The sequence below is a fragment of the Octopus sinensis genome, linkage group LG1, assembly GCF_006345805.1.
Source record: "Octopus sinensis linkage group LG1, ASM634580v1, whole genome shotgun sequence".
In the NCBI taxonomy this organism is placed as follows: Eukaryota; Metazoa; Mollusca; class Cephalopoda; order Octopoda; family Octopodidae; genus Octopus; species Octopus sinensis.
The window spans coordinates 166,748,472-166,766,381 of NC_042997.1; the positions used below are offsets into that span (position 1 = coordinate 166,748,472).

Below are 17,910 nucleotides of genomic sequence, written 5' to 3' on the forward strand. Positions count from 1 at the left end.
CATTCCAGCAGAGGAACTAAAACATGCAGCATCGTGAAGTTGTGTGCGTAAAATCTCTTTAGTTTTGTTCTACAATGAACTTGGGGAATATAACAAATGTCCTCAGCAAATCTATGCTGTTTAACCAAAGACTTTGAAACATAACCGGAAACATAGTCACCTGAAATGTATAATAATCGAGATTGGAATACCGCGGTTCCTCAGCGTGTTCGCAGTCCAATAACTACAAATCGTAAAAGAATACAAATATATTCTCAAATATTGCACGAAAGATGTGTGATTCTCTTCCTTTTAATAAATAAAATTGTTTTTACCTAACTCGGACACTTAAACGTGCCCGTTGCTTTTACCACTCGACAAAAACTACTGCTTTATTTTCATTATTGTCCAAGAATTTGAACTAGCAGCTAATACTGGAATTATGTTAATTGTTTTCACTCAGATTCTGAATGTCCCTAAAGGGAATTTTTGTCTCCTAACTGCAAGAATAATCTGTCTGAGAAAGATTTTGCACTTCACTATATTTACATATGTAAGACTACACTGTATTTTTATTTAACATTCAGAACGTCCCTTGGGGTTATTATTGTTGATAATGAAATTTTACAGTTCTCCATCGTGAAGGCCGTTTACAACGCCCTCAATATCATTATAACAATTCTGTGTAACATCAAAATGTGACAAATCACTTTAGTGAGTAGAGAGGTCACATGAGCAGGATTTATAATCTTCCGCCTTCAGGTTATTATAGACAAGCCGATTATGATACAAATTCAGTGAAATAATCTTGACTGTAATGTTCAGTTATGTGAGTATATAGGCAATTGTGTGTGTGTACGCACGCGAGCTCGCATATGCTTATCAGGGAAGAAATTAATGCATAGATAATAGTATGTGTGTGTGTGTGTGTGTGTGTGTGTAAGGGGGAAATTAATGAGTAGGTGTATAGCTGTGTGGGATATAATAAGTTTCTACATGTTTGTTTCGCTTCAGATCAGCTCTGACTGAGCAGACCTATGACCAAAGACCAGATTGTGACAATACCCATCCTTTTGTATATCAAGACTAGCAGTATCGCCCGGCGTTGCTCAGGTTTGTAAGGGAAATAACTATAAAGCATTTTTAGAGAGTTATAGCCAAAAAACAGCAAAAAAATGGAAAAAAAATTATGGTAAATTTTTTTGATAGTTAAAAAGGTGGAGTTGCGTCCCCTACACAGTTTGTGGTTTGTGTTCATGATTCTCGACCCCATGTCGAATTTATCGATTTTTTTCAGAACTGGGGGAACTTTTCAAAATTTTCGCTGCGTTAGTTTTGAATTATGACATTGGGCTATGTGTGTGTCAAGTTTCATCAGAATCGGTTGAAAGCTGTGGTCAGGGTGAGGGTACAAGCAAACAGACACACAGAAACACGCACAGACAAACTGCCGTTTATATATAGAGAGATTTACATGGTTAAATAGGTCCTTCTTTTAGAAAGTATATAGAATTTGACTACAATTTCTAGCAAGTCATACGACTGCGTTATAAATTCCTTCATTTGCTTGTGGTTCCATCATTGGTTGGTCGTGTCAGTTAAAACTTCTCACCAGTATTGTCTTCATATTCTCATATAGAATAATGCTTTGTTTTGACCCAGTTCTCTCTCTCACCTTTCTTGACTATTATTGTCATTAACGCAAATAATTTTTCTTCTCAATACGAATATAATTTCAGTGGATCATATATATACAAAATATGAATGTATGAATATTTTAGCCCTTTCGTAGCCAGGTTTCTAATAAAATATATTGTATATAGGTTACAATAATTTCTAAAAAATAATCTGGAATTTGAAGGTATTTAATAAAATATCTATCTTTAAAGATGGTGATTTGGAACAGCAAAATATTCTTGCAAAACACCATAACAGAAAGTTTAAGTTTAATCGTGAACTTTTTTGGAAGAATTATGAATTTTCCCCCTAGCAAACAAAAGCATACATCGGTTTTATTTTTCGATTATTTTTGATGGGGTATCATCGTCTCTGATATGTTTGATAATATCATCGGCTCTTAATAATTAGCTCCTCGAAGAACTTGAAATCATGAAAGAAAGTGAGAGTTAGCCTGTGCAGGATTTGGACGTAGAACTCAAAAGGACAAAAATCAAATTACACAGACACACAGACACACACGTGTGTGTGTATATATACATATATACATATACATATATGTATATATATACATATATATGTATATATATACATATATACATATACATATACATACACACACACACACACACACAACACACACACACACACACCACACACACACACACACACACACATATATATATATATATATATACATACATACATACATGTACAAATTCGCAAGCTGTTCTATGTTGCAGGAAACTTGAACATCACTGAAAATGTAGACAGGCCAGACTTCCCGCGCAAAGATGGTAGCCATGGTCTTAAATTTGTATTGATGTCATATGATGCACATATTTTGACACTGAAGTATTAGTTGCAGAAGAGGAAAAAGGTCAGTAACAATATTACACAAGTTTGTGAGCCAGTAACTATATTGCGCAAGATAGCTCATTAACATGAAGAAAGGCTTGAAATAAGAGTTAATCTAGATTACTTATCAATAGGACAAAAAAAAAATAGTTCACCGAAAAGGTAGAGCATGAGTACTTGGCATGAAAGATGCTGGTCACAGGGAGAATAATCGCATCGAAAGCTTGACATGGAGTACAGAGAAGTTTATGACATCCCACTTTGAAAGCTACCTTCATGCAAATGAAGGAGAAATCCCACCCAGTAATTGTAGAATAAAAAGTAGAAAACAGTGACAGACAACAAATGTAAGCTGTGCAAAGCTAAGACTGAAGACATCAACCACATTATTTTCCAAGTACGAAAGAATGTCTTCTGGATATTATCTTCTTCCGAGGTATGATTTAGTGGCTAAAGCAGGCTGTAACAGGATAAAAAGAAAACACCAGCAAACGAGGTTGGCTATATTGAGACCAACGGGTCAAAAGAATCTGGCCGGTTGTGCTTTAATACTAAGTTAAAACTGATCAGATATTGTTATGTGGGACCACAAGAAAAATATTCTGTGTTGTTTTCTTTTTTCTCACCCTGTTCCAGACTGTTCTGGAACAAGATGAGAGAAAAAGAAACCCCAGAAAACAGATGAGGCAAAAAAATATTGGTAGAAGCTAAAAGTAAAAACAGCCTCTTCGTTAAAACACAACCTACCAGTTATTGTCGTGGGACCACGCTAAAACGTATGCTCTGTTGCGGAAATCGGTAGCTCCCTGGACATCTATGTAGCCAGAAAAATAGAGGAGAAAGAAAAAATCTAAGGACCATTGATAAAGGATCTTCGAATCCAGTTCTCAAGATAATCTTTCAATTTGATATCTACTATTATCAGAGCTACAGGATACAGACCCATCCGCCTGGAGTAAAGTATGGCTGAAGTTGGGTTTTGGGGGAGAGAATGCAATTCCTCAATACAGACACTAAAAGTGATCACGCTATCTGGGACAATGAAAATCTGCAGGACCTTCTTAAGATTTAAAGGATGATGAACAAAGCAAGGTCTTTTCTTCTACACTTTACTACCAAGCAGGCTTCTGGTCAAGATTAACCCTAAATTAAAAGGAGAAAAAGAAAATATGTATGTATGTATGTATGTATGTATGTATGTATGTATGTATGTATGTATGTATGTATGTATGTATGTATAGCCAAAGAGTTTCCGCACAGTTTCTGTCTACTAAAGTTCAGTCCCAAGACTTGTTCGACCAAATGTTAAAGTAGAAAATACTTTGCCAAGATCCCATGCGGTGGGATCGAACCCGTATGTATATTTTCATTGCAATTCAACAGTGTTATCATTCAAGCAAAAAAAAAGACTTGAGATGATGAGTGAATGATGAGTACCCTGATACAGTTGAAATAGCTACTATGTGACTGTTGATATCCTGTTCCTGCTTTACCCTGGGTTGTAGCTGTGAAGTTCCTTACAAGAGAAATTTGCTAATATCTACATTAATCTATTGCAATGGTTTGCTATGGTATGTCAGGGTGTACTGCTCTTCTACAAGGGATATCTATGTGTACTTAGGGTTTTTATAAATACAATTTACCAGAATGAGGCGATTGAGTGCAGTTGTTCGGATGCTGACGATCTGGCAGGGCTGGTTGGACATTTAGCCTGTTTTGCGACAGTACTTTTAGGAACTAGAGGCAACCACACATACGCACGCACGCACACACACACACACACACACCACACACACACACACACACACACACACACACACACAATCGTACACACACACACGCACGCACGCATGCACACACACACACACACATAAACACACACGCACGCACGCATGCACACAATACACACACACACACACACACAAACTCGGCCCGCGCGCAGAAATATACGCATACAGATAAAATGTGTGGGAAACAGAGGCAGAGGTAGAGAGAGAGAGAGAGAGAGAGAGAGAGAAAGAAGAAAGAGAGAGTGAGAGAAAGAAAGAGAGAGAGAGAGAGTATACAATTTATTAAATAAACTCGATTGACATAAGCAATTTCTTCTTATATACATAAAGAGAAACAAGGTGAGTGATAATTCTGTATAATTTTTTTCTTCTTATTTTTATGTTAAGAGCATTTAAGTCTCCATGTGAAGTAGACCAGATTTTTCTATTTAATCTCCAGTGTTCCAAGAAGTTAAAAAAGACTGAGAACCACCGGCCTAAAGTAGCTAATCCCTGTGTTTGTGTGTAAGACGTGACATTCCCTCCATCTCATTGAACTCTGAATATTCTTATCAATACAAAGTGGAATGTTGGGGAAGATACAAGGGGATTTTGAAAAGTTTCTGGCTTTGGGTGGAAGAAAATAGAGGAAAATCAGTTTAATTATGATTTTATTCAACATATTTCCCTCTCAAATTCACACACTTATTGCAGCAGTCCTTCAGTTTTTCTACGAACTCGGAAGACTGGGCCTCCAACCAGGCTCTTCGCGATACCCTTAAAGCCTGGAACTTTTCAGCACCGCCTCGTATATCTCAAATTCTCTAAATTCTCTAGTGTGTTACATTATAAGGCACAAAAATAAAAGGACTCTCCCCAGACACAACAGAATATGCTTCAATACACGAACTGATATAAAGAATCTTGCAAACGAAATACAAAAACGAAATCTAAACTTCCAGTTATTTAAGAATACGTTGGGGTTAGTATTTCGAATTACCCCAGTGACTTTGTAATTTCGTAATGTACAGAAAAAAGTATTCAAAATCTTCACAGTCAAAGAAGTCATTCCATATTGAGGCAATTCACAACGCAGAAACAGTTAGCTTTCCTTTTTAAAATGTCTACCTTTTATTCATAAACTCTTGAAGGAAACCAACATAAGATTTTTATTTAGGACTTAGAGTGAGTCTCTAACTTACTGGTTTGTGGTGTGACACAGCTTAAAAACTTCGTTTTCATCTAGTGTGGGTGACAAATGATCATGGCAAAGTTTATCACTTTCCAAGCCATAATCCTGAAAGGATGTTTGCTTAGCGTTGCAAACGAACTAAAAATTTACCAGTCATATCCCGATATTTACAAATTGAGCAGCACTTTCTCACGGTACTTATTTACAGTTCAGAAATTAGGTCAGCAAAAATTCATTATTCTGAGCATGGATCCTACGAGTTGTTGATTCTTTGGCCAATAAACACGTACTATTATCATCTCAACCATTAATATCTAGAGTTATGGATCAATGAAATCTTTAATTCTCATTCGCCAAATAAAATGGACTTATTGAACACACAAAAAGCATAAACATGCTTTTGAGTACAGGAAGTGAAAATTTGTGGTAAAATTAATTAGTGCCATCGTCTGCTCACCTGCATTGTTTGTTCAAAATGAATTGCAACAGTCATTTTATTCTGTTGATTCATTTCAGTTTGTTTTTTTACCAACACGTGAGTACAGTCAATACGTTCGACAAACATTGTTTTGTCTCTTAAAGATTCCTGTGATGACATCAGACCGGAAATCGAAGCTATATTTTAAAACACTGTTTCCACCACCTCCACTTAAAGTTGGCTCTCTACTCGTTCAACATTTACAGACATTTAGATTTCTACTTTCACATAAAACTTGGCGACTTTCTTTTCTCTGAACCATTGCTGTTTAGACACGCCATACCAGTTTTATTGAAATTTACCTTTTTCAAATAGAATCCTGCGATATTTCCCTGATTCCCCTCTCCACAGATGTTTACAGAAATGAAAGAGTGTAACAGGGTGTTGGTGAGTAGAGAAGAAAGCTTGTATGTTTACATAACAAGGGCAGCAAAGGGCAGGAGAAGAGAAAGCCAAGAGGACGAGAATTTTGACCTCAATGTTCTCCTAAGAGGATTATTGTTTTAACTGTCAAGGCAGGACTTCAGTGTTGACACAATTAAAAAGAAAAGAGGAAAGAAAGAGTAATGTAAAGTAGAAAGAGGCTAGACAAAAGAAAGATAACAAAAAGAACGAAGAAGAAAATAACAGTGCGAGAAACACACAGACAGACACAAGCAAATATGAAAATCACATACAGATAATGCAACATCTATTGTAGTCGGTGCATTAAATTTTCTGTTGTCTAAATAGCAACGTTACCTGTTTCATCACTCTCAGTGCTACTGGTTTAATGACAGTCTGATGAGCTGCACATTCTACAGTGCAGTTGTGTAGCTCAGTTAATATGTTGCATGTTGCATCTTCAGCAGTAGTGATGAGGTCAATAACAATGTGATTTATTGCGCCTTCTCAAGCAGTGTTGACTGAGCTTGGCTAGTTTTAACTTCTACATAGGCTTAATTGTTGTATGAGTTACTTTACCTTTTGAACTGCAGTACCGTCGGTTTCATGACAATATAAACATCAACTCCTTTTGCATTGCAGTAATATCGGCTCCATGAGAATGTGGCTCGTTGCATCTTCTTTACTGCTTTAGTGTCAGTTTACCGAGAATGTGACCGGTTGCACTTTCAACAATAAAGTCGTGTCGGCTCCATGACATTCTGGCTTGCTGCATCAGCTATCCTACATTTATGTCAGTTTAATGAGTATATAATAAGCTGTAAAGGCGGCGAGCTGGCAGAAACGTTAGCACGTCGGACGAAATGCTTAGCGGTATTTCGTCTGTCGTTACGTTCTGAGTTCAAATTCCGCCGAGGTCGACTTTGCCTTTCATCCTTTTGGGGTCGGTAAATAAAGTACCGGTTTCGCACTGGGGTCGATATAATCGACTTAGTCCCTTTGTCTGTCATTGTTTGTCCCCTCTATGTTTAGCCCATTGTGGGTAATAAAGAAATAGGTATTTCGTCTGTCGTTACGTTCTGAGTTCAAATTCCGCTGAGGTCGACTTTACCTTTCATCCTTTTGGGGTCGATAAATAAAGTACCAGTTATGCACTGGGGTCGATGTAATCGACTTAATCCGTTTGTCTGTCCTTGTTTGTCCCCTCTATGTTTAGCCCCTTGTGGCCAATAAAGAAATATATATAATAAGCTGCCCTTTCTGCAATACATTAGTGTCAGCTCCATGACGATGTGATTAGCTGCACTTTTTGTTGTGCATTAGTGTAATTTTATTGATAGTGTGACTATCTGCATCTTCTGCAATACAGTAGCGCAGGATCTATGACGACGGGGTTAGCTGCACATTTTGCATGCACAGTAGTATTTACTCGTTTGTTGCACTGTCTATACTGCAATAACTTTACAATCATTTACATTTGTTGCACTTCACTTGTGCTGGCTTTATAGCTGTTTGGTTTAGTGCACCTTTTGCATTTTAACAATGTCGACTCACTAAGTTTGAGGAAGAAGACATCTTCTGCGCTGCCGTAGGATTGATGCATTGATAGTGTAGCAAACTGCGCCTTCTGTATCACCGTAGTAAAGGGCCTAGTTCTACTTTCTGCAATGATTCAGAATTAACTAAAGGACAGTGAAGTGTTTTGCACCTGCTGAACTGCATGTAGCAGGACAGGTAGTATGTCAATATGCTCGCATCAGTATGTTTATGTTTTTATATCACTTGGGTAGTTTCTGTGTGTGCATGTGTGTGTGTATGTGTATATGTGTCTGTGTGCGCGTGCGTGTGTCTGACTCAATGGAAAAAATATATATGTACATATATTTGAGTGTTTGTATGAGTTTATGTGTTTACACACCCATACACACACGTGCACACACTGACAAACACACAAACATACATATACTTTGGCACACACACATATCTTCATATGTTTTACTTTGTTAACGAAAGAAAAAGGTCAATTGTTTATTTAAGCTAAATTTCTTTTCGTGAGTTTCACGACGTCATTGTAATCTTCGTTACTCGAGTCGGAAGTAAAGGAAATACATTAAACACACACATACACACACACACACACACACACACACACACACACACACACACACACACACACACACACACACTGGATGGAAGCACTCCGTCGGTTCCGACGTGGAGGGTTCCGGTTGATCCGATCAACGGAACAACCTGCTCGTGAAATTAACGTGTAAGTGGCTGAGCACTCCACAGACACGTGCACCTTAACGTAGTTCTCGGGGATATTCAGCGTGACACAGAGAGTGACAAGGCCGGCCCTTTGAAATACAGGTACAACAGAAACAGGAAATAAGAGTGAGAGAAAGTTGTGGTGAAAGAGTACAGCAGGGATCACCACCACCCCCTGCCGGAGCCTTGTGGAGCTTTAGGTGTTTTCGCTCAATAAACACTCACAACGCCCGGTCTGGGAATCGAAACCGCAATCCTACGACCGCGAGTCCGCTGCCCTAACCACTGGGCCATTGCGCCTCCACACACACACACACACACACACACACACACACACACACACACACACACACACTATACCTGTTACTTTACAGTTTTTCACTGGCAGAAGTCTTATATCAAGTTAGATAATTTATTGTGGCATTAGCAAATGATGTAGAATTTGATGTATTCGGAGAAAGTGATGTGACTGAATTATAAGAGTTCTATAAAGATAGCTTGTCTCTTGACAAGTAAAAAGAGGATATAGAAGATTCCCATTCCATTTCTGTTAAGTGACAAGAAATGGCTATAGAAGAAGCAACAACAATTGGTGAGTTGGATTAATCTGCAATCGATGACTTAGAAATAACATTAATAATAAAAATAAATAAAACATGTGCAGCCCTATAGCTACTGTGGTTAATACATCCAAGTCATTACAATTTTTCTTGAATTGTCATATTTTGTGCCTCATCTGTGGGTGATCGGTAGCTATCTTGCTTCTGGTGCCACTACAATCTTTATATTTCTGTGCACCGCACTCAAGGGGGAGCCTTGTAGTGACACCAGGTTTTAGACGCATTTTGGGATGTCCATCTGCGCATGTGCAATATTTGGTGTCTTCCGGTAGGCCGCCGGAAGTAATCAGGAGCCGTTAGCCTTTCCCGCTATTCCAACTCTCTTGGCTCTTGGCGGTTGATGAATTAAGACGTGTCCCGACAAGGCTCCGAGCGAAGGGACGAACCAGACTCCGCGGGCGGTGAAGACTGTTTTAACCATGGTGATTTAAACCGACTCTGCTGCCTTCCTAACCCTGGCGTTCATGCTACCGATGACCAGCGATGAAGCATCTCCTTCTGTGAAATAATAAACTATCATTGTTATTTGTTCAGCTATTCGTGTTCTTGCCGTTTTATTCCTTTCTACAAAATTGTAGGGAAATGTGTGAAGCACCCTACAAGTGCAGATATCACACAGAGATAGATAACACTAACCCAACAAATTATTTGGAAAAATAGGGCCTGACTATATCTGTTAGGTCTACTAGTTTTCGCTGATAACAGTCACAATCGTGTGATAACATAAATGTTAAAAGAAAAATAAACAAGGAGCACTCAGTTTCTACGCTCATCTCTACAAAGAAATGGCGTCTCGTGAATGTTAGACAACTTTAGATAAGTTCTTAGTCCCTACTGTAGATAGTGCTGATGTCGATATGCAGGATGGAAGGTAGTACTTCTCTTCCTGTCGTTAATTCCCCTTGCATCACCTCATATCATATGACTGTTAACATCCTTTATGATGACTACGTCCCCTGCAACAATTTTACACACATTCTTATATATTTCCACTTGTATTTCTCTTGAAATCTTTTTATGTATATATACTATTCCGAGAGTGCTTAAAATCAGTTATTTTCATACATAAGGTGGTTATTTCAGTTTGTATGGAAAACAGGAGAAATAAAACAGATTTCGTGTCCCGTAATTCCGGGTAACGGCAAGATTTTCAGGAACGTGACGCTTTCATAACGCGAGGTGTGTTTGTATAAGGAGAGGGAGAACGGGATAAGAGAGTGAGAGTGAGTGAGTGACTGAGTCAGTGTGTGTGTGTGCATGTGTGTATGTGCGCGCGTGTGTGTATGTATGCGCGCGTGCGTGTGTGTGGGAGAGAGAGAAAGAGAGAGAGAGAGAGAGAGAGAGAGAGAGAGAGAGAGAGAGAGAGAGAGAGAGAAGGTGCGTATGTGTGAGTATGATGTGAGAAACAAATAGAGAAAGCTAATGTACGAATGTCTTAATGTATGAGAGAGCATGTGTATTTGTATATCTGAATGTCTGTGTGTGTATTAGAGAGTGAATGCGATTGTGTGTGTGTGAATATGCGTGCATGTGTGTTTGTGTGTGTGTGTGTACGAGGGAAGACAGACAGAGACAAAGAAAGAGAGCAAGTGTTTGGGATGACGTGTGAGTAGACACTTGTAAAGTTTTGAATAGAAGCTTGTCAGATCTAATGGGATACATTTGTCTACAAGCGTGCATATTATTATTATTTTTTGGTGTGTGTGTGTATTTATGTGTGCATACTATTCAGTATGTTGGACTTTTACTAGAGCTAATTCGCAGTAGTTAGAACTCAAGATCATTCCCTCTACTATTTTGAAAATATGTTTTGGCATTTGTTATATTTTAATAGTATTTTCATGGTTGTTGCAATGATTAGATAAATAACAAAAAAAAAAAAAAAAAACTAACGTAATAGACAATGTAACTCGGTGATTGTTGTTTAGCCCCAAGTTAGCCTTTATCCAGCCGACCTATAATGGTTTCCAATTTTGTCACAAGGTAAACTGCTCTGGGTAAATGGGTACGTTGATTACATTGACCCCGAAAGGATGAAAGGCAAAGACGAACAAAATGCCGCTAAGCATTTCGCCCGGCGTGTTAACGATTCTACCAGCTTGCCGCCTATAATAAAAAGCTTTAAGGTGAGATTGCCTCATCTTTTTTATACCAAAGATCAAATTAAATGCTTTCTTTCTTTAAGATGGTAGCGCATGATTTAAGGGAAATTTGGCTGCTATTCTTAGCTGGTTGAATAAATGCGCAGAGCTGGAGTGAGAAATACCTTTCCCGCATTCAAATTTAAAACCATACGTTAATTTATAGTAGTTAGACCTAAAATTATTTCCTCTATTATTTTACAACGAAGTTTTGGCATTTCATTATCTGCTGATTAATAAAGGATAATAAAAAGCTAATGTATCAACCAGTGCAGCTCGGTGGCTACTGCTGTTGCAGTTTAGTTCCAAATCAACCCTCCTCAGAAGCTACTCGTCCATTGATAAAGTTTCCAACCTCCCCCACTCTCTTTCTTTCTTTCTTTCTCTCTCTCTCTCTCTCTCACACACACACACACTCACACATACACACACACGCACATATATATATAAAAGAGTTTAAACCTTAAAAACCAAAGTAAAATTATATATCATTGAATTACAAAATTAAACTTATAAATTGGCTGAGTCGTTAGGGAGTCGGGTAGAATGCCTTCTGGTATTTCTCAATTCCCTGCATTCTGAGTTCAAATCCTACCGAGGCCAACTTTGCCTTTCCTCCTTTCGGGATTGATAAAAACAAGGTACCAATCCGAGGCAGTAATTTGGCAGAACTGTTGGTGTAAGCCAGTGGGTGTTTTGAGGTATTTGCCCTGACTCTTTGTGCAATGACAACAAACTGGGACCGCAGTGTATTGGGATTTCTTTTTCCTTGGGGATGCTTACATATATGAACAGGTTTTTTTCTCTCACACATAGACTAATCCTTGCACAGGGCTATACCTTGAAGAGGAATATTTTAAGTGCAGAAACTCGTGACTAGCCATTACTAAAGAAGGCCCTAGAGATTATATTCTCATTGTAGACCTCCAGTGAGCTATAAATAAATAAGGTCCGGTCTCAGAAAGTAAACTAACGCTGATAATGTCCCTTCAGAATGAAACTAGTCTTTTATATCTAGTTTAACTATTATTATGAAGTTAGTTTCACTTTCACATGGTTTCATTTTCTATCCTATCGACCGGCACCACGAGCAAGGGTCTTCTACATAACCTCAGTTCAATATAAACCTTGTGAGTGAAAATGGGTAGACTACAAACGTATGAAAGCTCATTGGTTCCGATCTTTAGCCCTTTCTTGTAGCTTCTCACAACTTTCAATACCAACTTGGTCGCCATCGCAAACACACACACACACACACACACACACACACACACTCTCTCTCTCTCTCTCACACACACACACACACACACAAACACACACAAAACTTAGAGGCGGAATGGTACATCCTGTCATAACCCCTAGCTCCAGCGCCTGCCATTTGTTAGTGAATTTCATGATGGCAAATCGTATGAATGCCGATCCTGGGTAGCGCGTTTTTTCATACATCCGGGAACGCAAAACATTTTGCGTGTCAGTCCGCTTGTAATTGTCTAGTGAAACCAGAGATTTGGAGGTCTTTTCTTGTCACATGTTGAACAAATTTCTATATCACATGGGCGCGCTCAAAGCAGTGTGGAATTCCTGAAACAACGGCTTTCTGAACTGATGCGTGTATAAGACCGTTCATTGCTACAAACCTCGACACCCTTCTAGTAAGCACTCTACAAAATACCTTACACTCAATATCAAAGTGGATTTTTTTAACGGAATTTGCCAATTGATGGTGATTTCTCTTTAGGACATTGCGACTTTCTGCCAAGCTTCAGTCCTGTATTACAGTCCTTTGTTTATATGCTCACTGCATTAAACTCGCTAAAACCATGAGGAGGCCAGAACATTGTTTTAAAGCTTGTATAAAATACCGTTGTTACCTAGGACACTTCTAGATCTTGCCTTCTTTACAAACATATCTTCTTCCTTTATGCTATGTGACTCGAAAGGTCGGATTGGATATAAAGCCCATAAGAAGTAACTGACTATTGTTTGGGAGCACGGGGATATCTTGATAGGAGTCTGAAGTCAGATTGTGTAAAGGACTCTTAATGTTCTGTGCCTGAACTTTTTTGGTCAAGAATGTTTTCGTGAATTGGAGAGGTTACGTAAGATTTTCATTTTCCGCTCATTTACTGTGGGTGCTCTCCGTTCTTGATATTCATAAAAATCTCCTCTTTTTAAACCTCAAGCTTGCTTTACATTGAGTCTGCACTGAGACTGTGGCAGTTGACTGAAGTTATCCTCTTAAAGGAGACCATTTACGTCCCTCACATGACTAAAGTTCATAACACCAAATCCTCGAGAAGTTTTATGGCCTGTATCTGAAAAATATAGCCTACATCCTGTAGAAAAAAAAATAACCCACGTCAGTCAAGTGGGTGGCATTTACTTCCTTTTCAACTATAGCAACACTGCCGTCTGAAATCCAGAAGATGCCTTTGTGTGCTTTTGCCAGCTTGCAATATCACCAGCACCAAGCAGCAGCAGCAGCAGCACTGCCGCCGCCACCACCACCACTACCACCACCATCACTACTACTACTACTATACTACTACTACTACTACTACTACTACTACTACCACCACTACTACTACTATATGATTCAAGCCATGTTTATACTATGGAAAGCCGACATCTGCAAGTCACATTTAACATTTTATTCATTCCCGGTTAGTTGTTGTACCAAAAATAGCCCAAACTAACGGACTACGAAGACGTTTTCTTTTTAATAGTCCCAGTGACTGTCCTGCCTTCGCTTCGCCATTAAAACAACTACCCACACACAAATACATACGTAAGAGTTCATAGCATAATTATTGAGCTTATATAATGCCGCGGTAAACTGAAATAAAGTTACAGAATTAAAAAAAAAACACTAAAAAGGTTACAATTTTGGAGAGGAAAACAGTCACAGGAAAAAAGTTCCGTTCCACCTTGCTATTTACATAAATAGCATAAATAATAGTAAAAAATTATTAAATAAATATTTTCAGTCACTTATTCAATACATGACTTACACACAATGGCAACAGAATAATGGCGTTACATATATGTGAAAAAACCCCACATTTTTATTTTTAAATTAAAACAATGAAATTAGAAAAACCCATTGAAGCATTCATTCTTTGAAGTTTTCCTGTGACTTCTTTTTTATTGGTTTTCATGCTGTTGTGCAGGATGTGCTGTACAGGATGTGCTGTACAGGTTGTGTCTATTCTACTTGAACAGGCCGCGAGGGAGCTTCTACGCCTCAGGTACTCAACAATAGTTTCTAATTCATATATGTAAATGACTTTTTCTTTGATTCGTATATAAAAAAAAAATTAACGTCCGAAGGCTTGGAATATCTTGTAGCCACTTTTGTATCTTTGTTATTACCCGACTCTTAGGTAGTATTGTTCGTTGCACACAACACTCTTGTTTTTCGTTGTACTAAGCACTCTTGTTAGCACTCATATTTTTCGTTCGGACGGACTTTAGTGCGATTTTTAAACCCCAAGAAGTCTTCTCCTCTAGCTGGTTAACACTGCACAGCTGCATCCGATATGTGAGCAAGAGAATTGAACCCCTATCACATTCTAGCGACGGGACCAACACACAGCAATTCGAACAACTAACATTACAGCAACTTACGGGTTCGGTGCGTGTTTTCTATTCGCACTAAAACACTGAGTTCGGTGCGAGTTCAACGCGGAATTAACACGCCAACCTCTGTCTCAGCCCATACGCTACTCTTTATAAGAGTTCGGCTAGTCCATTCTTCCAATCCCCCAAGGGTGTCAATGACTCTTGCCACAACAAGAACAATTAAACAAAAGATTCAATAGCTACAGATATGACATCAGGCACAATAACAGTAGTTCGACAAAACTTACCGAACGTTTTGCATCAAATGACTGCAATTTTAAAAAAGGCTTGAAAGTGCATAATCTCAGAAAATATTCTGAATCTGCAACACTTTCAGTACTCAAAATGCATGAGGAGAAATATGCATGAGGAGAAGAATGAATAAAATGACAGGAGAATTTCATCATATTTACATAAAAATGTTTAATCAATTATTCTTCTTCTTTTACTTTTTCGCTTTACTTTCCTTTTCTTTTCCCTCCCTTTTTTCTTTCTTTTTCTTTTTGTCAGTTGTAAACTTGAAAATTGAAGACTGATGATGTCATCCCATCAACGTGGGGTCGCCGGTTGTTCTCGTTCATATTTTGGATTTGAATTTCTATCATTTTGAATTTTTAATACTTTTCATTTTGACCTCGACAAAGACACACTAGCTGTCGAAATATCATTCAACCAATAAAATATCTATTGCAATCGCATCGCACTCTTCATACTAAGTAATGATAATAGTGATGATGATGATGATGATGATAATAATAATAATATAATAATAATAATAATAATAATAATAATATAATAATAATAATAATAATAATTGCACTACTAGGCACTGCACACATCCTACGCAGAACACTTTCCATACAATAACCATCAGAGCATCACAACAAATCACAGCACATACCCAAGGCACACAGAGCTGCGCTCGGTAGTGAAGTAAAAGCACGCTATAAAATTAAAACTACTGAATAATAATAATAATAATAATAATAATAATGATAGTAATAATAATAATGATGATGATGATAATGATGATGATGATGATGATGATGATGATGATGATAATAATAATAATAATAATAATAATAATAATAATAAAAATAATAATAAGGAGTAGGGAGTATTGAGAGCAAAGGAAAAAGGGAAAACAATGAAAGAAGTACAAACAGGACATGAAGAAGAATTACGCAAGAAGAGACTACACAATCAATTCCAAGTAGCTACAACAGAAGTTGCTGGAAAAAATAGGCGCGATTGGCTGATGAAAGGAACCCTAAAAAGAGAGACCAAGAGCACTATACTAGCAGCGCAGGACCAAGCCCTGGCCGCGAACGGGAAGGTCAACCTTAGGAATGAGCAAGTATCTCCGCTGTGCCGCATCTGTAACAGAGTGTATGAAACTATTACAAAAGGTTTGCCCCCTTGGCACGGCCAGAATAATCAGAAGAGTATTAGATACCTGAAAAGAATGGATAGCATGGTACCATAGGCTGGAGGTAGTTAGCCTGCTACGCATACAAGACTCCAGGTGCTCTTATAAAGCCTGTGATAAAGAGAAAATAGTTCTATGTTTAAGAGATGAGGAATTATGTACATTATTTACATTATTTACATTTGGCGGATATTTGTCCTCATCTTGCTTGTTGTTAACACAACGTTTAGGCTGATACACCCTCCAGCCTTCATCATAATCATCCTTTCTACTATAGACACAAGGCCTAAAATTTGAGGTGAGGGGCCTAGTCGATTACAACGATCCCAGTGTTTCAATGGTACTTAATTTATCGACCCTGAAAAGATGAAAGGCAAAGTCGATCTCGGCGGAATTTGAAATCAGAACGTGGTGACGTACGACGGGCGAAATACCGCTAAGCATTTTGTCCAGCATGCTAACGATTCTATCAGCAAGCCGACTTATAATAATAATAATAATAATAATAATAATAATAATAATAATAATAATAATAATAATTATTATTATTATTATTATTATTATTATTATTACTTTTTTTTCTTCTTTCAAATATGCTTCCATTTCTTGCCGAGTGTCTTCCCGACTCCTAGGGCAAAGCAACTCATAGTATACATTGGTAGGCCATTAGACCAAACTCAATAGTTCGTTCATTTTGTTTTTTTTTAAGTTAAATTAAAATACATGAGCAGCAACAGTTCTCACATCGACAATGCACTTCTCAATACGTGTGATGTACTAGTTAAGACAATCTTTTGCACTTCTTGCAGGGATGGTAAGCCAGGGATCATTCTCATATAATTTTCGGTTCCCTTCTTGATCATTCCTAGTGCTCCTACGATCACTGGTATTGTAACCGCCTTGAGATGCCACATTTTCTCAATTTCAATGAGTAGGTCTTTATATTTTCTGAGCTTGTCAAACTCTTTCGCTGAGATATTATGATCACAGGGGATACTCATGTCGATCAACAAGCAAACTTTATTGTTTTGGTCTTTCACAACAATATCTGGTTTATTGGCCTTGATGGTTCGGTCTGTATGTACTGGAAAGTCCCACAGAATCGTTACATTTTCTCCTTCAGTTACAGCCTCAGGGTGGTGATTATACCACTTGTCGGCAGTTTTGATATTGTAATGCCGACTTATTAGCCAGTGTAGATATTGGCCAACTCTGTCATGTCTTAATTTATACTCCACTGGTGCTAAGACTTTACATCCAGAGATTAGGTGGTCCACTGTTTCAATCATATCGTTGCAGAATCGGCATTTTGGGTCTGCTCCATTTTTCATCACATTGGCCTGGTAGTTCCGGGTTAATAGGCTTTGATCTTGAGCAGCCAGGATGATAACTTCGCTCTCTGCTTTTAGCCCTGAGCTCCGTAGCCACTGATGGGTTTGCTTCTGGTCAACATCAGCTTGTTTGCTGCGGGCCACATATTTGCCGTGCAGAGGT

The 17,910-nt window shown here is 38.2% G+C and overlaps 1 protein-coding gene across 3 annotated transcripts in view; it reads right to left on the reverse strand.

Annotated features, from left to right (window-relative positions):
• LOC115215394 (ninjurin-2) overlaps positions 1-17,910 on the reverse strand; it is a 119,695-nt gene that overhangs the window by 60,257 nt on the left and 41,528 nt on the right. The window contains exon 1 of one of the 3 annotated variants that reach the window (XM_036506606.1): positions 6,695-7,104. The exons of the other annotated variants lie outside the window; for them this stretch is intronic. Within the exon in view, the coding sequence (XP_036362499.1) occupies positions 6,695-6,703 (9 nt within the window). The 5' untranslated portion in view covers positions 6,704-7,104. Of the gene's footprint in view, positions 1-6,694; positions 7,105-17,910 lie in introns of those variants that run through there. 3 annotated transcript variants of the gene reach the window in all.